The sequence below is a fragment of the Pomacea canaliculata genome, linkage group LG3, assembly GCF_003073045.1.
Source record: "Pomacea canaliculata isolate SZHN2017 linkage group LG3, ASM307304v1, whole genome shotgun sequence".
In the NCBI taxonomy this organism is placed as follows: domain Eukaryota; kingdom Metazoa; phylum Mollusca; class Gastropoda; order Architaenioglossa; family Ampullariidae; genus Pomacea; species Pomacea canaliculata.
In genome coordinates, this window is record NC_037592.1 from 14,329,998 (window position 1) to 14,351,401 (window position 21,404).

A 21,404-nucleotide genomic window follows, 5' to 3' on the forward strand; every position below is an offset into this window, starting at 1 on the left:
TATATTACTCAAATTCAAAGTTCTTGGAATAATTTTATTACAGTTATCACACAAATATCAAGGGCATCAAATGATCTTTTAATTTGAAAAAGTGCCCTCATGGCATGTTTAATAGGCATTAAACAGATAAATTAGCATCTGTTACTATTATTTTCATGAAATCCATGTTTTTAGTTTATTCTTTGTTACTCTTTGAGGAGCATAGGACCGCTCAAATCCATGTAGTTTATTCCTTGGTACTCCTCGAGGAGCTTAGGGCCGCTCAAATCCATGTAGCAGCCCCTATTGTAAATCTTACCAAAATTTTTAATTTATCAAGTCATCAGCTTGACATGATAACTCCACAACATCAAAATTTTGCACTTTAAATTTTTTTCTTGTTTCAACCACTGATAAAAGAGACATGGTCCCTTCTAGTTCTACCAAGCAATATTTATCACAAACTTCGACGGCATGCCTTCCACTGTACAAAGAGCTTCTTTAGCCAGATAAACGCTCACACACAATACTGCACTTCAACAATCTACATAACAATTTCCCTTTCCTGAGAAAATCTATGTTAATAACATTTCTCTGTAATGGAATTGAGCATCCCCACCAAACATCTTGCATCTTTTGCACACAAAAAAAGTGACGGATGAATGTGAAACTGGCACATTCATTGCAGTATGTATATAAGCATGAATTTGCTATTGGCATAAAATGTTTCCAACTGATTATGGCAAGCTAGCGTAGCCCTATAATCTAGAGCCACATCCAGAGAAGGCTAAAGGAGGCTAGCAGCGAAACCCATAGCAATCCTTGCTGTCTTAATGATGTGCAACAACATTGTTCATTGTCAAGCATAAAACAGGTTAAAAAGCAGCAATATTTAGTCTATAAGTCTGCTACCCAAGTCACAACATATAAAGGAAAAGCAGTTTCTATGGCACATGCAAAATGATCAAATAATTTTTAAATGTTGCTGGACCTGGTGATAAACCGTCTAAGTTTTGAAAACAACAATTTGTAGCATGAGGACTAAGTTTTGTGACTACAGCAAGTGCTAGTCATCTATAGCTGCCTCCCACTGAATGCATATCTGCATCTTTCAAGAGCTGGGAAAAGTGATCCAAACCAAGTGAGTCAGACAAACCAACCAGAGATGTAAGCCACAAAGAATAATGCACCATGGTTAGTAACAATGATAATGTCTCAATCAGTGCATCATCAGTATTTGCTAACTACAATGTATAACAAAACATAGCATCACTAAATAACTGTGACACTAAAGCTCTTTTAATATTTTAGAATATGCTCAAAACACCGGTACATCACTGAACACTGAATATGCACTTTACTTCATAAATATACATCAAATCCTCTCGTGAGCTGAATTTAGTCCTGTTAACAGTGATGTTTTTCAATATAACAATATTATACAAAATAGCCTGATAAGGAATCCAGCTGTTAAAAAATTAAAAACACCTCATCCTTAAGTTATGCCTCACAAAATGTAATACACTCTAAAACAGGGGTGGGCAATTAATTTTCCCAAGGGGCCGCATGAGAAATTGGGATGGTTTTAGAGGGCCGGACTAAAAGAGTTAACTCAGTTTTACCCAATACTGTAGACATAGTATATATACTGGCAGGTGGGCCGGTCAGAGACAGGAGGTGGGCCGGATCCGGCCCACGGGCAGGCCTTTGCCCAGGTCTGCTCTAAAATGACGAATCAAATGAAAAGTGCAACATACAATAAAAACGAGAGTGGGGGTTTGGAGACGGCCACAGTACAATTAATGTAATAAATTAATTTTTCATCAAATCTTTGTCCACTTTACTCTTATGTTGGTAGTATCCCATGATTTCTCTCTCTTGCTGAATGTAAGGAGTTACTAGCTCTGTAATTATGCTACAAAGACAATAAAAAATGTACTTTTTTTTTTTTCATCCTCATCAATTTCAGATCATTTATGATATAACACTGCTGAGAATTTGAAAAACAATTTTAATGCTACATTAATAGTTATCCACTCTTTCGCCCATCATTTTTTTCTAATAAAATTTAATTAAAAAATTTACAGGATTTTTCTTTTGCATTTTGTTGTTTTTGGAGTAGGATTCCTTCTGGCAACAGTTAAACCACACTCTAAAGGTTGGTTGGTAGTTTGTGTTTTATGCCGTGCCAGCAAGAACACTCTAAAGCCCCTTTCTAGGGCTCCATGGAAGAAGGTCACAGCCAAGGTAGACAGGGGATGGATGGCAAAAGTGAACAAGTTTCACTCCACACAGAACCTACTTAACACCACACAAGACCGCCCAAAAGGCACACCTTGTCAGCTGCTGCATGTAGTCAGGACACCCAACAACTGGCACTAATCTGATCAGCTGGTACCAGTCAAGAGATGATCAATATTGATGATGCTCTAGTATCTCTAGTCAAGTGAACTGGTTCCTGTCTATTTCACGAAAAACAAAAGAAATATTTAAATCTTGATGGCATCTTCCAGCTGTATACATGACTAAAATAATGTTTCCTCAAAAAAAACCAAATAAGTTCACTAAATACCTGGACATCTGATTGTCCTCAAGCTAAGAACTGAAAATGGTTTTCCAGTTTCTAAATCTTGAATCTGCTCTTCATGTGTTGATACAAGAAAAAAGTGCATGCATAAAATAGATTGTATATACCTAACACAAATAATTTCTGTCCCAAAAGCATGATTTAACATTGGAAGTAGACGATGGAATGGGGAGATGGAATTATTTTTAAATCTACAAAATCCAACTGGAGAGAAAAACAGACAAATATGTTAATGGTAGTAGCTGCTAGGAAAGGCATAAGTGTGGTATAAATAATATATCTCCTATCAAACACAAAATCTCAAGAAGAATCCAAAACTCTTCATTAAAGTGCTGTGCTTTCAAGAGTTATTACACAAAAGAATCATCATGTTACCACATACAGTGCATTTTTTAAATTTGTAGCAAGAAGCAGAGACGTGCAACAGAGTTTGCACCTCCACATTATAAAAATAAAAGTGACCCAAACATCACTGGGATTCATTCATAAAATAGTTTGTATCAAGAAGGCAAAGTACAAATCCTTTTAGAGGCAAACAACATTCTGAGCTGCCATCACCCAGCTGCACAATAACTCCATTGGTTTTCTGGTGTTGGATGAAGGAAACCCAACAGTGCAGCAGACTTCTCACACATTTTGTACATTCAATGTGAGGCATCGATCCTTCACTAACTGGAATAATCCATGCAACCTGTCTAGTCTTGCATGTACACATCACTTCTTTTTGACACCACTTATATCCAAAGGCAAACAAAAGCCAAGAAAATGCATCCACTATTACTGTATTATACTTATTTTTATACTTATGTAATCCTTATTTGATCGCTCAAATATTTTGCTTTGAAAACAAGACAAAGTAAACCTTACACAGGAATAAGATAGATATTTATTAACTAATTCAAAAGCTCTTTTGTCCAAATTTCTGAGCACTGCTAAAAATAAACAGACCTATTCTGTTCTTAAATGATCCAATATTTTTAAATGAATGTAAACCATCAGAAGTAATTTTAATCTAGTCCAAACACTCCACATTACTTGCTACATTACAAACAGCACCCAAAAGGTAAATGTGTATGCCTCTGTTTTAACCACAGCCTTTCTATGCAAAGTAATGTGTATAATACATCCAGTAAACAAAGCAGTAAAGAAAAAAAACCTATCAATAATGACAAATGTTTGCTGCAAGAGTTTAGGAAGCTCTACATTTTGGATGCTTTCAAGCAGCTTTTAGAACTACAGCAGTCCTGGAGAAGGTGGTTAGACATTTAAAAGCATGCCAGACACCAACTGGGAATGTAGTGGAAGTCTGATCAACAGCTACTCTGGTTTTAGATATTGTTCCTATGAAACAAAAGCTATGTTAAAATACCTCCACAAATGAATGAAAACTAAGAACAAATGAAACTATATGTGGCTCTTTTGTTATATTTGAAGATATTTCCCCTTAATTTATAATACTGGCTTAAATTCTTAGCCATACTTGTTTCACTAATATATTAAACCACAAAACTCACAAGGTTCTTAATAATAATAAAGACAAAGATGTTATGTAAAGGAAAAAAAATTAGAACTGTTTGTAAGAGATTAACTGGAGAAAACATCCCTACATTTTGTTAAGATGAGAAAAAAGGAATTTGTCTATTCAAAAGATTATGCATGATGGTTGCTAACAACAATGCAGTCAACATGGCAAAGGAATAAATAATGTTGTCTCAAACAATTTTTCCCATCCTTGAAATAACAGTCCAGAGTACAAACTTATTTTCAAATAACCGGGTTTAGTTCATGACAATATTCCCAAAATCTCCACATATAACAAATGATTCAATCCTATCTGCCAGTGTAAGTCATCAAACATCATTCTCACACGCTGCACTGCTGGGTCACACCTGGCATATAATTACAACAACAAAAAAATTAGCTTGTTGTGAACCAATAAACAAACTCTTGAAGCATTAAGCATTATAAGTATATACATGTTATCATATTTATGCTTCAATTTATGTTTGCAGTAAACATGTAATAATTAAATGCACTTCAGACATCTGAGTTTTTAAAGATGCCAAGACATAAATCAATAAACCACTTTAGAACATTTTCACCTGGGCAAATACTCACTTTACTCAAAACAAGTTGTGCAGTTATCTTGCATCAACATTAAAAATGTCTCGGTCACAGGGTCATCATCCAAAATCCCTCCCTCCCCCAATTTGCATGCATACATGCAAATAATTATAAATAAAGGCCTGTAACTGAGAATGAAGTGGATGTCTGCACGAAGTACATTTAACATTAAGATAATAAAAATATAATCACAAAGCAATTAGTCTATGCCTAGATGAAAATTAACAGTAACAATCTGAAATTAGTGTTCCATGGGTAGGAGGGAGTAAGAAAATCACTGACACACAGGAAATGCAGAGAAAAAGTTTGCTTACTACAAAAAGTATTTCACACTCTCATACTTCCTATCTTCAATGTGTTCAATATTTATTTGTGACACAAATTATGTTGGAACACATTAGTGGTTAAAAAAGAAAATGACAATAGGCTGAGGAATTTCCAATGTAGCAGAAAGTGACGCTCTAGTGCTTTACTTGAATAAATAAAAAATTGCTTTGAGCACATATCGCTGGCAACATATTAATTTTATTTATTTAATTAAACATATTTCTTTCCTTTTTCTTAAGGATGGTAGTTTCCTTCATTATTCGTAAAAGAGACAGAAGAAGCAATAAATGGTTCTGCAGCATGGTATTGCACTTAAAAACAGAACATCACTTGGCAAAGAACACTAGTGCACTAAGAAGCCACAGTAACATAAAACAAAAAATAAAAATCTAACAATAAAGTGACTGGTGCAGATAGGAAGAAATGAATATTTAAAGGAAACGTGATCTCGATTTCAACTACCTTAGTGTCAGCTGTAAAATTATTTCCTTTGGCTTTCCACCCCTACCAAAAAGCACTCATTCACTCTTTATAGAGAAGAACCCAAGAAAACTTAACTCCATCTCCACGAATAACCAGCAACAGTCGATATCACAATTTAAAACCTGTTTTTTTCACAAAAGTGTGAATAATAATGATCACATAATGGTGCCACACACACAATCACCTCTTGCAACCTGCCAACATGGCTTACTTCCCCTACCCTTTGTCCACCATACAGTTTACACATCTGCAGCCTTACATTTCAGGTTTTATCATCTAGTTGACTATACCATCAGATTAGCAGTTTTATGTCTAAGGATAACATCACAAGCAAGAAAGTAACTTTTCAAGAACAGAAAGATACATGCTAATAAAAACATCAGCAACAATCATAATGCCACATTTTCAAGTAACATTTTAAGCAAAGGATTTTGGCAAAGGCAACCACTGAAAATTTCCAGATGAAATCTAGAAACTGAACTAAATGGAATGCTTTGATATATTGTTGTTCTGTATTTGGTGCCTACTTTTAAGCAAATATTCAAATGACCAAGTATCCACTTCTCACTAAAAAAAAATAATCTATGATTATGAGGAATTTGGTACACACAGTTTTTGCGTCCCTGCCATTTCTATTGTTGTGTGCCAGAAGGTGAGATGTTAGGTAAAATAAATACTGAATGTTAAGGTCCCATAGTCTAATGACTGTATAGGAAGTGAAATGTAAGGGGTTTGCCATGTAAAAAACGCCAGGGTAAACAAAAACTTTTAAAACCGTAATAAGCTCTGCGTTAGTTACTCCTTTATGTCTTAAGCATTTTTTTTAAACAACTCTCAGCTGTTTCTACACTTAAATAAAACATGCATCCAACATGAAAAACTTCAAAAAATTTAGTATAATCATTCTTAGTCCCTGTGGGCATTCATTGCTGCACAGAGGAATCACATCTTGTACCACGTTTACATTATTTGCCTCGAAAGTTTAACATCTGGAAAGTAACATATAAAAGGCAAAGTCTCCTTCAAATATTAAAATTCAGTGATGATGAGTATTTAAAAAAAATTCCTTCTCGTTCTTGAAACAGTACTTATTTCTTAAAAAATGGGTTATCAATTTTTAAAGACCCAATTATTTCACGTTGCATCCGGTTTACTTCTGCCAGCAGTGGAACCATGCGAAAGATATCTACAAGCACACGACTGCTTGAAGCCCCATGATTTCTGTTCACAGCATGTACAAGCAAGTCTAGATAGAAAGAGTTGAGCTTTTGTACATCTTCAGGTTTCTGTAGATCATGGTGATCTGCAGGCAAAAGAATATTCTTTTCTTCAATTGCTCTGATCCGTAATAATCAAATGTAAACAGTATTTAGTTTGTGACAAGTTCAGTAGAAAGCAGAAAAATAGTCCACCATAATAAGAACACATTGAAATAGAATAAACAAAGACTAAAGATAATTAAGAAACTATCTTCAAATCATATTTGTGTAGCAATTAAAACACAAGTGCAATCAAAGATAATCTAGAATGTGGGGCCAGTATATAAACTATTTAACGTAAACATTTTTTTCAGCCCATTTTTGTTTATCATCTTACGTAAATATAAGACTCTTGAAGCAAAAAAAGCTATCATTATTTGTCTAAACTATCAACAGTACATTCCTGAAACTAACGATATATAAGAAAAATTTATTACATATGAGAATACAAACATCCTTTCTTCAACAAGAACTGTAGAATTAACTGTGGACAGAAATATGGTTGCTGTACCATTGCAACGTATTCTTTTTACTGCACCTTTTCTTTAATGGTTATCTAGTTTAAAGTTAATAATGTGTTTCTGCAAAATAAAATGTGTTTGGGTCTGAAAAATACTAAAAATGCTTAATATGTTATTTGTTTTGACAAAATATTACTGTTAGCTCACAACTTACTTTGAGGGATGGTTGTCAGCTGAATGCTGCAAAGCAAAGCTTTTTCACGGTGTGAGAGACCAAGTGCATTGAACTGCTGGGCAAATCTGTGCATAGTGTCAGTGATTTCTTTGCCTACGACCTGCTCCATGAGAACTCGGGTGTAAAAAGTCCCATCACTTAGTAGCAAATAGGACTCTCCACCAACAAAGAATTCACTCTGTGTCAGCTGAAAACATTCAACAAAAAAGGTTATCTCATGTCTTTATCCTCAAGAGGAAGTTCTCAATAAGACAAAGTTGCCTAAGGTGACATTGTGGTTCCCTGCAATAACCCTTGTGTTTGCACTAAGGCATTCATGTTCCTTGTTCAGATCTTTCCACCCTTGCTTACAAATGTTTATGTCCTTTCCTCTCTCCCATATTTTATTAATATGCTTCATTGCAATCTATCCACCAAATACTGAACGTCAGTGGAAATGATCACGTAAATTACTCTACTAGAACACAACAACTGTTTCTCAATGAAGCGAAAGAAGTTAGAAGTAGAATAATTTCTTAGAAAACATTCCTCAACAATTCTATTTAATTATAGAAGCACTATGCTGACTGCCATAACTAAATAACAACTGCCTCTAAAGTTATTCTGGAAATAGACAAGATGTACCTTAAAGATAAGCATAAAGTGGAACATAAAATTCAGCCCAAAGTTTAAGAGCATAAGACTATCATAAGTTTGTCATAAAAATTTGTTGTAGTAAATTTTCGAGCAATTGTTTTGGATTGACCTAAATACTAACTTCTTATGTCACCGAAGACTGCAGCCAACATGACAGCTTTGAGCACTGCCAAATCAGCAAGGCGATTTTAATTTAACAGAAGATAAGGTTTTGTCTCTTTCCACAACTAAAATAAAACTTGTACTGTTTATAGGTTTGTGACTGGAACAGTGATTTTGGCTTAGATTTTCAAAATTAGTACAGTGATACCTCGGTTCTCGAACGCCTTGACTTTCGACCAAATCGGTATTCGACCAGGAAATTCGAGAAAATTTTGTCTTGGAATCCGAACAAATATTTGGAACTCGAACATCCGAACGTCCGAGATGAGCCGAGTTGAGCGTTCATTCGGCCAGCGCGCTTGCTTGCGTCATCAGTGGGAGTGCAGAGAGAGAGAGAGTCACGTTTTTGTGGAGAGAGTCATGAAATGTGTGCAAAATGGGCAGAAATCGCAAATTTTGTTGAACAACATCACCCTGATAAAGTGGTAGCAAATAGAGCAGTTAACATTTTTAATGACAATGTTATGTCCCTTTCCGCAAAATTTTGCAAAGGAGAAAAAAACAGCAAACAATTCACAAATTCTTCCGTAAAGAAATCAGACAAGCAACTGCAGAGCAAGATTCTGATTCTCCTCAGCAAAGATACAGAGAACAGAAACACCCGAAGAGCAGTTACCCTCTGTTTTTTATTGAAGAGTACTCCCCTTCAAACAATAACCATCCCTTCCTCCTCCCTCCACATTCATTCCCTCCTGCCATAAAGTTTAGTACAGGTACAGTAAATGAAACACAATTTACTGTACTGTACAGTACATTTTATTTATTTTTTTTGTTGTTTTGTTTAATAAATACACTTTTATTTCTTATTTCTTGTGAGACTCATGTTTTCTACATATTATATACAAATTAGGCCAGTAAATAGGCATTTTCTGGGCTTGGAACGAATTAATCAGTTTCCATTATTTCCTATGGGTTTCATTGCTTCGGTTCTCGAACAATTTGGTTCTCGACCGTCCTCCCGGAACGAATTATGTTCGAGAACCGAGGTATCACTGTACTTTATAATAAATCAAATCCCCTCACTTAAAATAATTTTGCACTCAGGTTAACCATTCTGGGAATTATTATATAGATGTACTTAAAACTTAGAAAAAAAGACAGAAAAAACTTACAATCCAGATATCGTAGTATGCATGCTTTAGCAAGATTTCCTGATCAAAATGGTCAAGTTCCCCAAAACCTGGCACTTCCTTGCAAAACCCTGTCGCATAAAGTGTTTCCCATTATTCTAAGTACTCAATTTAATATCTATACCACTATATTACTCTATATGCATAGTACTGTATTAGTAGTAATTATTAATATTTTATATAAGTGTAGCATTCCAACATTTTCTGTTCTTTGAACTATGCTGTTCTGTTTTTCTAAAGAACAATAAAATAAAAAGCTATTTCACTTTTTTCAATAATTTTTTACTAACAACTATTTACGTCATCCAAAACAAGTCGGTATTCATGAGCCAAATAATTTTACATAAAAACATAAATTTAATGAAAAGTAACTAAAATATTTGCAAGTAGCTTTATACAATAACACTTAAAACAAAAATGTAACTTGGTTTAACAATGCTCTTAGACCCTTTACTCAGTATTGTGAAACCTATTTGGCGATTATAGTTTAATTTACATATGCACACACACATGCAGCCATGTACACACACACACTCCTCCCAAAATACAAATTAGGTAGCATAAGTCACCACACACAAAAACTTTTTGCTCAATCTTACAGTAATAATACTGAGAATAGTTACTTCAGTACATAACTAAATTTCACGACTAAAGGTGGTCTTTTTTCTTATTTTAAACTAATTCTTCTTCACTGGGATTACCAATAATTAGTTCCCATACTGTTTTTTACCCTAAACTACTTACCTCTATACTACTTCAATTATGGTATGCTCATATACACTTACCAATTATTGATCCATTCAGACTTTCTAGAGACTTCATCAGTGCCATCCACAAAGCATCCATATCCTTCAGTTGTGGGAGCGGTGAAGGATTTTTTCTCCCTAACTGCTGAAAAGTTCTAGATTTTTTTTTAAACTTTTAATAATCTTTCACAGATACTTATCACTTACTGGTGTTTTCTCAGACTTAAATGTTTTTCCACCCATTAAAAATTTTAAAACAATCAACCCTTAAAGATTTACTGTAATAATGAAGATGTCAGTAACAAACACATTTTGCATTTTCTACTCTATATACCAAATCTTTAAATTTGTTTTCAAACTCTATGCTTCTCAACATCAATGTATGCACCATTACTAAAAACCAAACACATGACATCAAATTTGACCATACAATAAAGAAGTGGTGGCGAATTAATAGACTTAGAATCTGAGAAAAATGATAGACAAAAGAATCTGTAACATTCTGGGGAAAAGGTCCTTGCACTGCTTGTAAACTTTGTTTGCAAAATGTTTACAGAAAGTTTACAGCTCCAGTGCAAAGAATGTTTGTTACACAGTCCCAGGAATGGTAGAAGGAAGAGTGAGGAGTTTTCCAGCTAAGGTTACATTATGGTAGAGCAGCTGCTGGTCCTGTAAACAAGTACACATGCACAGAAAGTACAAAGACACGATCTAAGCCCTCTTTGTACTGGTGACAGCCACTAAACTGTTGGACCATCAGACAGCTTCCAGATTAAATACAATTAGTAGGCCTGAGACATAAACATATATAACCCATAACCTACCATAACTATAGCCTTATCAGCTTTGGAAAGTAGACTTGTTAATACCTGCCCTGTCAAGTGAGTTCAGTGAAAATCAAGATGTTAATTTAACTTTGTCATTTAATCTCCTTCCTAGGAATCAGGTATGTCTGATCTGCAAAAGCAATAAAGATGCAGGTACAACAAAGCTGTTAACTATTTGAAAGCAATCTACGTAGAGAAGCATGAGTAAGCAGACACACCATTTCAACCACAACATATCAACAGAAGAATACAGAAATGCAATGTGGGCCTACATCCCTTCTAACTGAGATCATAAATGAAACCGCAACACTTGAAATCAAGACCAACAGCTGCAATGAGACGATGACAAGGACAAAAAGGTTTTAAAAAAAGATATATTTTTAAACAAAGGGTTGTAATGAAATCCCAATCCATGTTTTCTTCAATTTTAATTAAGAATGTAAAGCGAACCAATACTTGAAAAAGCACTACCTAAATATTTTCAATCAAAACAAAAGGCTTACATTTTCTTTAAAGTACTTGTCTCTTGCTTCTTGTCGATTCTTTATCAGCTCAAATTTTGAAATAATGTTTTTTTCCAGCAACTGCATCGTCTCTTCCCAAGAATTTTCATCTGGCAAAGGTGTCTGCTTTCCACTTGATAAGGAGCTATTACTATCAAAGGACAGTACTTCATCGGTATCTCTCAACAAATCCTTACATTGATTTAAACAATCTTCTGAAAATACCCGTGAATGTGACTGTAGAGACACAAAGTTTCTTGTTGGGCACAGTACATCAGAGCAGTCAGAAACTTGTGGCCTGTGGCAGTGGGTCAACTGGTCTGACAATGCTGATCCCTGGCCTAATGAATTTCTGTCATGGATGAGCAAGTTATCAGATGGAAAAGAATTGTGATTACCAATACTTCCAGATTCTAAGTGAGATGCAGCTGGATGCATGCTGTTTTGAGAAAATGTGTTGTGCAACTTCTCATTTCCATGCCAGCTTTTGCTCTGGGTATTTGTAGCGTCCAGGGACCTAGAAGTGGTTTCTTGAAATAAGCAATTATAATTTTTCTGAGTATGAACTAAAGTGGTTGAGGAATCAACACTTCTTTCAAACTGTGAGCAGTTCACAGAAAAATTGGGCTCTTGAAAATTATTTGTGGCTGGCTGTGAGATTCTAAAGGATTTTGTATCGGCATCGGCAGGGTAAGCAGCTGGCTGATCATAATGTTCACTCACATCTTCATGTTGCACAGAGAGTGATTCTCGCTGTCCAGAATGAGATGTAGTGTACGACGCTGAGCAAGATATTGAGGAAAGGCTGGGACCACCCATATGGGCTTCTGTGGAGTTGCTGTGAGGAAGTTTACAGGCAAATTCCAAGTCTGAGGTAGGTCTGCCTCTTAGATGCAAACTTTCAGGCAAAGTAGTTGAGCTACTTACGGTGGGAAAGGAAGTTGCAGAGCTAAGCTGGTTTCTGTCTTGGCGTAAAGTGCTTGCTAATCTCTTTAAAAGTTTTTCTTTAGCTTTCTCTATATTCCCGTTTTCACTCTCAACCATCTGACTGAAAAGGACTTCAATCAAGCCAGGACTGTAGTTGCGTAATTTACCCCCAAACCCTGGACTAAACCTACCATCACCTTCATTTAAAACTGGGCTACTCAGTCTCTTCTCACTGCTACCTGCAGCTGCACAAATGCTTGATTTATCATGGCAACCAGCAACACTGTTTATTACCTGTTCTTCAAAAACTTCCTTTTTTGCATTTATCTGTATACTGTCCCCAGGCTTTTCACAGTAATATGGCTGCATTTCCTGAGATGGAAAAGAAAATTCCTGTTTGACTGGTACATCTAGATGTGGTAAAGTCAACTCTGAAACTGACTGGTGGGTGTTGAACACTTCTTCTCTCATATTCTGCTTTTTTCTGGGCTCTGTAGGTTTTGATGTTGCTGCATTGAAAACTGCCCAGGTACTCCCCAACCATGCTCTGGAGGATTTGACTGAAGAGAAGGGAAGGCATCTGATCGAAAATCACCATTACAGGTGTCAAGATTGGTCCTCTCTTCAACACTGCTAGACCCAGGTGCTGCATCCCTCATTTTATCACTATAACCATTGCCTGAAACAGCATCTCTACCGTCATCTACTTGATCTCTCCAACTGTGCTTTCGTTTGAGTGCTTGTGGAGTCCTTTTGTGAGGCTCTGTAAACTCACTGTAGCCAGAATCATTCAACAGACAGCTGCCAGTGCCACTAAGAGTTTCACTGCTCTCAGCACTCATGTCCTCTTTCTTCATAGCAGCAGCTTCTTCCAGTGCTTTATCTTTCTGTATTTTTGGAATGCGTCCCATTTTGACCGCTGAAAAAATAATGAAGCAGTATGAAAATATGATGACACAAGTGGTCTTGTCCTAACTGTAATCTGGAACCAAACAAAAATGTACCTTACACATTTCTATTATTACTTCTTGATTTTTTTTTTCTTGTCCTTGATCCAGCCCTTTCCATGTCTAACAAAGAACAAAAATCAGTTTTTGAAGAACACCACATGCTCAATATTTTAACTATTTTCAACCACAATTTTGCCTTTACAATTGATTGTAATTATCATCAATATTTTTATATTAATGATGTAACTGTAACAAACAAAAAAATAAAACTGCTCTTTGCTATTCCAAAAACTGGCTGCTTCACCATATTTTGGTAAACATTTTCATAATCAAAAGAAAACAAACCCTCCACAGCCATTCCTTGCTCCACACATTTCCGGAAGCGACAGGCTTTACATCGGTTCCGATTTTGTGGTGAAATGGTGCATGCTCCCCCAAAGTAGCATCTGTATTTATCTCCCTTTGGAATACTTCTCTTGTAGAATCCCTATTAAAAAAAAAAAAAAAACTATTTTTAAAAATACTTAGCCCTTTAGAAGTCAGCTGAACACGCAAAGTCAAAAAATGCCATGTGTACTCTGCCAATGAGCAAGAAAATGTGAAGTATTTATGCTGCTGGTGGTTATCTAGCACTTTTTCCACAAGTTAAAAAAAAAGTTAAAGCAGGTTAAACAATGAAGTGAAACCTGAACATTAACATTAATTAGAACTATTCATATACTGAAACAATATAAAAGCTTTCAACTTTTTCTGCACCTCGGTAAAAATGTTTGATGGCTCTTATCTCAGACAATAAAATTGGCTACTCAATTGGCTCAATAGCTTATCGTAGGATACTTCACTCATCTTCAGTTGATTTTATTCCCTGTATTGTGGCTAATACATGAAAGATATGTTGGAAATCTAGTTTGTAAATGCAAATCTTCAACAAGTTTGAACATGCAAGTTCTAGTTCTTTTATAAGAAAACTTATTTGTGAGAAAAAACTGATATATAAAGTATTCAACTACAGTTTGCAGTAAGAAAATCAGTGGCATAAATGTAAAGATCAATGTAAATGCAGTTTAATTGTATATGATAGTATTTGTATTTAACAAATTTAATATTTTTTGCATGTGACAATTGCTTTATCTCTGATGGTGTCAACAATGATATATTGGGGTTGTGTTGGAAGTTTTTTACTAAACCTACAGCACGAAAGCTCTCAGAGACTATGTTAGGTATCTTACATCACTTAGGGATGAATTCTGCATGACTGTTTTGGTTTCCAGTGTTGTCATTGTAGGAAATGCAAAATTTGAGAAAAACAAGTTTTAAAATTATATCATAGATGTTGTCTTACCAACTTTCCTCTACTTCCAACATTGCAAGATTAAAAATAGAATCCCTGAACTTGATGCTTAGCCAAGAGCTTATAATTAATCATTACTTCTTTTTTATTAAAAAAATCAAAATTCCATGTTCTTAGATCCTTAAAAACTTTACACTTGTCCTTCCACAATGTAATTTTAGATCTTCTCTACAATGGATGGGAAATTTAATATTAGATCGTAAATTTAATATTTCTGTAGTAAATAGTAGTATTTCTGCATAAAATTAAATATGCAAAACTTCTACAACTTTTTTGTGTGATAATTTTGACCTGTACTGTCCATCTAATATTAACCAGGCCATTTAAAAAAAAAAAACATGCTATACTGAAGTAGCCCTCACAAGACATTCTGCTTTTTATTTGGTAAGGAAGTCACAAATTAGGAGGCCAAAAGTGTCAAACAAAATTTTCCATACAAAACTAATAATACTGACCTTACACCCTTCACAAGTAGCCACTCCATAATGAACTCCTGTGGCTTTATCATTGCAAATGCGGCAGTCCCCAAAGGGAAATGGTATTGCACCATGTGGCATACTTCAGAGCAACATGCACTTACAGTCCAATGAAGTATAGTCTATATGGTGCACCTGTCATGTAAGTAAAATTCATTAAAATTCTTTTAATAAAATAATCCAGGATAAATTTTTATACAATTTTTTGCTTACATACAGCATAGCTCACAGAATTTTGGGATTAATTAACAATTGTTTTAACACAAAGATCGTTAAGGCTAATCTTTGTGCAAAATTATTTTCAAAGTAATGGGTTTTGATTATAATTAAAAAATAATAATTTCTCAAATTTAAGCAAATAAATCAGTTCTTCATGAGATACAAGTCTTTGACCATCACAATTCTCACCTGCTTGTTAAAAAAAATTTAATATCATATTTTGAAACAAACTAATGACTACTAATGACCAGTAAGTGCCAGCAACTTTGAATTTAATTTTCTTTTTGACTTGGGTTACCCTCCAGGTCAGGATAGGGTAATCAGTAAAGATAGTTTACATCAAGATATTACAAGGACAACTCCTTAACTGGTCAGTTATGATGTAAACACTTGTTAACATTAAGGTGACATGGCTTAAAATTGTGCAACTATTTACTAAGAGCTAATACAAATACTGTTCAACATTATGAAATTTTTACACTCACTGTTTGCAAGGAATATATTTAAAAATATGTTTTTGTTATTCATTATGTTTTGATAATGATTTGACTGCTCATGATAATAATTTGGCTGTTTTCACTAAGATAGCAATGGCACCTTGAACTTGGAAGGCTCTTTTATTTTAGAGGTTTATAAAACCCTAGGCCTATACAACACATGGTCAATCAGTAATCGCTGTTTAGTTCCTCAATGTTGTGACCAAAGTAATAGACTTGTAATGAGGTGTGTATCCAATATAACCAATATAGTCTTCATTTCTAAAGAGGATCCCAGACATTAAATATAACGAGTACGGTCAGGAACGATCCAGATCCACCGACCTACATCTGTAACATCATATTTTATATTTCCCGAACTTGTGATCAGACCTAAAAATACAGCTGTACTACACCTCAAGAAAAAAGGAAGAAGATAGATTCAACTAGATGAGAACGATATCGGGAAAAAAACATCAAACGTGCATTCTTGTAAAACTCTGTACTCACTCTCAATCGGTAGAGTTACAACGAATAGCGGATCGTGTTTTTACCATACTCCGTGCATGAACGAAAGCATGTTCTTCTCCGCAGCCCGAATATTAAATAATAAATAATAGCTAAGTATAGACCGCTTAAATAAAGAATTTCTTGTCAAAACTTTAACGTTTCTTACTGTAGTTGAAGGTACACCTAACGGTGTGACACCTGCGCTCGTTGAGGCGTTCGATGATTGCTAGGACTGCATAACAGCAACATAGCGCCGAGCGTGGCATTGTGGGATTGATGTAGGTCACTCTACTTTTGTATGTAGAAGAAAACACTCGGACCGAATCACGGACCTGTGTATAAGTCCATTTATAGTTTTGTTCCACTTGTATATATCCAATGCGTTTAAAGCAATGTTGACTGAGTTATAATAGACATCTACTATATTTCCCTTATCTTAAACTTTCTGTCTGTTCACTATAGCGCGATATCGAATTATCGTGTTCACTCAAGGGTGGATCAGCATACATCAGGTGCATATGCATAACCTGTGATGATGTCACATTAGAGACGATCGACTGACAATGTTGGCTGCTGCAATCATCAACAGAGGAAGGCTTAGCTGAATCAGACCTAATTGTTCCTATAGTATATTCCACAGTCTGAGCATGGGCAAAAGTGCTTACACACAATGTAGGACAGACGTGATGACTGACCGAGCGCAACCTTTGGCGACTTAAATTAAAGTGTCAAACGCTTCGTCTACAATTCCGATCAATCAGACAGTCAATCAATCTTCCCTTGACTGGTATTACCTGTCGTTGGGGAGGTGGGAGGGAAGAGAGACATAGAAGCGGAAGCGGCTCGCCACTCACGCCTGTTCTGGGTGATCGTGACCCAGTCTCGAGCAACTGCATGTCATGACCGACAAATCTACTTCTTCATGTTCGTAGGCCAGTTCTTCTTCTGGCCACCGCTGCGTCGACCACCCTCCAAGGTACCTTGAAAGACAGTCTTCGATAAGGTATCGTGCTGGGTCACGTGGACAAACCAGATAAGCTTACGTATGTCGCTTGACTTGCAATTGCCGCTTTTACTGTTTCGATCATGATGTGGATATCTGTCATGGAGCTTCCGTCCTTGGAGAGGGTAGCTCCCAAGTACATAAAGCTGCTTTACCTCTTCGAGTTGTACTCCATTCATGAAGAAGATCTATACTTTGTCGTTCCCAATGACCATGACTTTGTTCTTATCTGTGCTGGTCTCCATTCCATATGTGTTCAAACTGTCAGTCTGCTGGTAAGATCTTTTAGTTCTTTGTCAGATCTATGTCGTCTGCTAAGCGTAGTAGCAAACCGGCCTTCCACTGATGGAAATGAAAGTGTCGTGGTCGTGGAAGGTTTCACGCACGATGTTCTCCAAGAAGATATATTGAACAGCACAGGTGATAAGTGCATGCCTACTGTCGTGTAAAAATTAATGAGCTCCAGTTTGATTATCCAACACTGTTACCTTCGTTGAGCTGTTAAATAGGGCTTCGATGACTTGGTCTTCTTGGATGTTGAATTTTTTTGTGCCATAGCTCCTCGTGTCAGTTTCTGTCCAAAGCCTTTTAAAAATCTATGAAACAGTGAAAGAGGTCCAGCTGATTCTCAGGATGCGACAGCTGAAGATCTGTACTTCTACCTGGTCTGAAACCGTTCTACTGCTACCATGCAGTTCCTTGATCGCGTTTTTGTGCTGATGCGGTTCGATCCCAGCCTGCATGAAAGGCGGTGAAAAAACTATGGCCCCGTAAGGGAAGAGAGGCGAACACGCGGGGTACGTGTTATGCGATCCTTAAAATGACGGAATTTATGACCTGCGCGAGTTGAAAGTGTAACGCCGCCGATCTCTGAAGCGAGTCTGAATAAAGTTGAGTGAAATATGCCATAAATCAACTGTTACATTAGTGGCTATAATGATCGTATATAAATATTGTACTGCTTTTTGTGTCATATTCAACTTGTTGTAACTGTCTGGTCTCAACTGTAGCTGTCCTTTGACCTCACACATGGTACTTCCGCTTACCACATACGCTCGCTTTAGCAGGATCCTGTCTTGTACATATACGTACTGTAAACAATTTAACTGTATACATCTACTTTTTTTGGGGTCCCGGATCAATTTTTAATTCTTCGCCCATTTGAAGGGGACCCCATTGACGATCAAATTGAAGGTCCTCCGAACTTTTAATGCGTACAGTACGCAATTTTTTGCGTAAGCAGAAGCCCTGTTAAATTGTAATCATTTACTTTTTGTTGTAAATAAATTATTTAATCATATCATGTTTTCTACATGGTGATGGCCAGTGCACTATAGCGGTGGTAAAGGCCGGAGTGTAAGACTTGCAGGAGGGGTGCATGTGGAGCTTTGAAGGTTTGGATGCGGTATACAAGGGGGGGTTTGGCGGGAAATGACGGTTGCAAGCAGGTAAACCCTCTATTATCCGCTTGAGGGTACCGCTTCCAAATCCCGCCGGTTTTCCGAGAGGGTGCCAGATCTCAGCCTGGATAGGCCACGTAAGGGACCCCATAAGTTCTTGCATGCTGGATCTGTATTACTTTCGGCATGACTTTGCTTTGATATCATTGTTTCTGTAGTTCTGGCATTATTTGCTGCTTCCTTTTTTTCTGGAATGGTTATGACTAGTGAATGTGTCCATTCTTATGACCATTTTTTGAGTTCCCAGACTCTTTTGCACACAGCAGCGAGGGCCTTTGTAGTTTCTTCCCCACCCTGCTTGAGCAGCTCAGCTGATACATTAATTGTCAGCACCAGGTGACTGGGATTCCGATCAATATGTCGTCAGTATTTACACCCTAACACTACAGTTCAATAGTGCACTTTAAGGGGTTCCCGGTAAAACATTAAAACATTTGCTGGTCTCTAAGAGGTTCTTGGTTCAAACCTCATCTGGCCTTCAGGATACTCTGGTTTCCTCCTCCCCCTTCACACACAAGGTGGACACCTTATGGTGAAAAACCACCTTTAGTAGGTGGTAACACTTTCTCAGCAAGCGAACCATGAGCGTGACACGAAAGCATGTGCTTGCTAATTAACTGATCCAAGCAGTGACAGCGTGTGTTGCACACGAATCATGGAATGGGTGGACCACAAGCTAGTGTTAGATCGATGCTGTTGACGTATGTGTAACGGGATAAATCCTTAAAGCCACTGAAGATCTATATACCTGCCTTCTAGAAATATATCATATTTCTTATGCTTTATTTAATGCAAAGGTATAGCATAAGAAATGTTACTAATATACTTACTTTTATCTCTGCATTATCGCGTGAGGTCAACCGCTCGAAATTTCCGTTACAGACGGGCGGCTCACTGTAGCGGTTATAGTCTGTGCTTTCCCAAAATAGCTTTATGCTGTTCTGCAATCTGATTGGCTTAAATAAGTGGTTTCTACGTGCCAACAGCCATTTTTTATTTAAAAAAATGAGGTCATTGATGTGTTGAAGGGGTCATTATCGGCAATGCTTTTGGCCGAAACACTCCTGTATCTTCCTGGTGATGACGCACCACTAGCCTGCGCATTACTGGACCTTACAATGGGCTTACAGTATTGTAAATAGGATCAGTGTTAACAAGACAACCACCTGAACACCAAGCTCCATGTTGGCTTGTCAAACCAGTGCCGCCGTCAGACCACGTAGCATTTGTGTGTTTCATGCATGAGCAAATTATAGTGAAGGCTGAAGTTCTTGAGTTTTTATACCTCAAATACTCGCCATTTTTCCCTCATAATTAATGAAGGGCTCTTCACTGTGTTTTTATTCATTTGTTCAGGGTAATTCATTGTACGGATTATCTCAGAGATGTCAGCACCCACTAAGTGAAGTAGTTTAAAGTGCCAGATCAGAAAGAAAAGTGAAAGGAACAGTGATTTGGATGCTGCGATCGCTGACATGATAGGTTATTATTGTTGACTTCGCTAGGCATACGAGGCAGTGAACGAAAATAACACGAACAATTTTTAAAAATCAAGTGATCTATAATCCCCGTTTTCTTCAAATCCAGCAACAAAAGCAGGTGACAGAACAAAGTAGGTGAAATCTCTGGGGAAATAAATGTTTTCAGGAAAAAAAACTTCCACCTGAGTGGTTGTCGTTGTCAAAGAGTACGGACGCTTCAGAAACATGTAAGAGAGTTAACATGGGGAGCATTATTTATTCTGGACCGTTCATTTGGATACGTAGGAAATGAAAAAAAAAATTATCAGTCTGGGTGGATTGACGGGAAAGACTGGTGACCATGACCCCCGACTTCACCGTCTGCTTCAGCTACTACATCAGACGTAAAGTACAAGAGAGATCCATTCTGATTGTCAGCTGTATGTTGTTTCAGGTCAGCCTTTACTCCTTTCTTTTTCTATCGATCTTCGTGATCATGATGTACCCACATACCTCATAAATAAGCTCAATGTGTCTGCAAAAAAACAAAAATGATAATAAAATAACAATCACAGCGAAGCATCTCTTTGAAGCCTATCAACTGTCCATGCATTGAAACGTTAACAGCAATTTCCATCAGATTTCAAACACAGGGCTATTTTGAGTGGTGCTTCTGATACACGTACTAGTCATGCATTTTATCCACTTTTGCTGGTTTAAATTGATTATGTCCGTGAAGTTGGTTTTATGAGGAATGTTCTGTTTGTAATGATGTTTGACCAGTCGAGTCTGATGATTTTTCTTAGATCTTTGTTCTGTGGAAAGTCTCTTATTTCTGCGCTTGATTTTTGTTGATATCTTGCAGAATTAACTCTCAGGAGAAAATTTAAAAGTAGCCCCTAGAATGAGAAGTTATCACAATGCTAAGCTGGCTCAGCTGCGTCACAAAGGTATTGAACCGGTCATATGGGACGGACACCGATATTCAAACCACTGACTATAACTGCTAACCCATCCATAGAGTAAGACCACGACAATATTGCTTCTGTATTCATTAGAAACTGGATTTCCATACTTCTGTTAGCATGGCAAAGGTTTGTTTTGTTGCGATGA

The 21,404-nt window shown here is 36.7% G+C and overlaps 1 protein-coding gene across 5 annotated transcripts; it reads right to left on the reverse strand.

The window, feature by feature from the left end:
• Positions 1 to 20: 20 nt before the first annotated feature.
• On the reverse strand, positions 21 to 20,082 carry LOC112558831. 5 transcript variants are annotated; one of them, XM_025229523.1, is made up of 8 exons: positions 19,662 to 20,082; positions 15,143 to 15,298; positions 13,682 to 13,823; positions 11,460 to 13,305; positions 10,169 to 10,274; positions 9,366 to 9,454; positions 7,435 to 7,642; positions 21 to 6,803 (listed from the first exon to the last, which is right to left on the reverse strand). In XM_025229523.1, the coding sequence occupies exons 4-8, from the start codon at positions 12,855 to 12,857 to the stop codon at positions 6,589 to 6,591; spliced, it is 2,016 nt and encodes a 671-aa protein (XP_025085308.1). In that variant the 5' UTR covers positions 12,858 to 13,305; positions 13,682 to 13,823; positions 15,143 to 15,298; positions 19,662 to 20,082; the 3' UTR covers positions 21 to 6,588. The 5 variants fall into 5 exon arrangements, with proteins under 5 accessions (XP_025085308.1, XP_025085311.1, XP_025085306.1 ...); XM_025229526.1 differs by lacking the exon at positions 19,662 to 20,082 and adding an exon at positions 16,535 to 16,646 and having other exon boundaries at positions 10,169 to 10,271; XM_025229521.1 differs by lacking the exon at positions 19,662 to 20,082 and adding an exon at positions 16,535 to 16,646.
• Between the last annotated feature and the right edge of the window lie 1,322 nt (positions 20,083 to 21,404).

Coding starts and splice junctions, on each gene's coding strand:
- LOC112558831 (XM_025229523.1), bottom strand. CDS start 12,857: ATGAGAGAAGAAGTGTTCAACACCCACCAGTCAGTTTCAGAGTTGACT. Junction 10,275..11,459: donor ACAAGTACTTTAAAGAAAAT/GTAAGCCTTTTG, acceptor AGAACTTTTCAG/CAGTTAGGGAGAAAAAATCC. Junction 6,804..7,434: donor GCTGACAACCATCCCTCAAA/GTAAGTTGTGAG, acceptor TTTTGCCTGCAG/ATCACCATGATCTACAGAAA.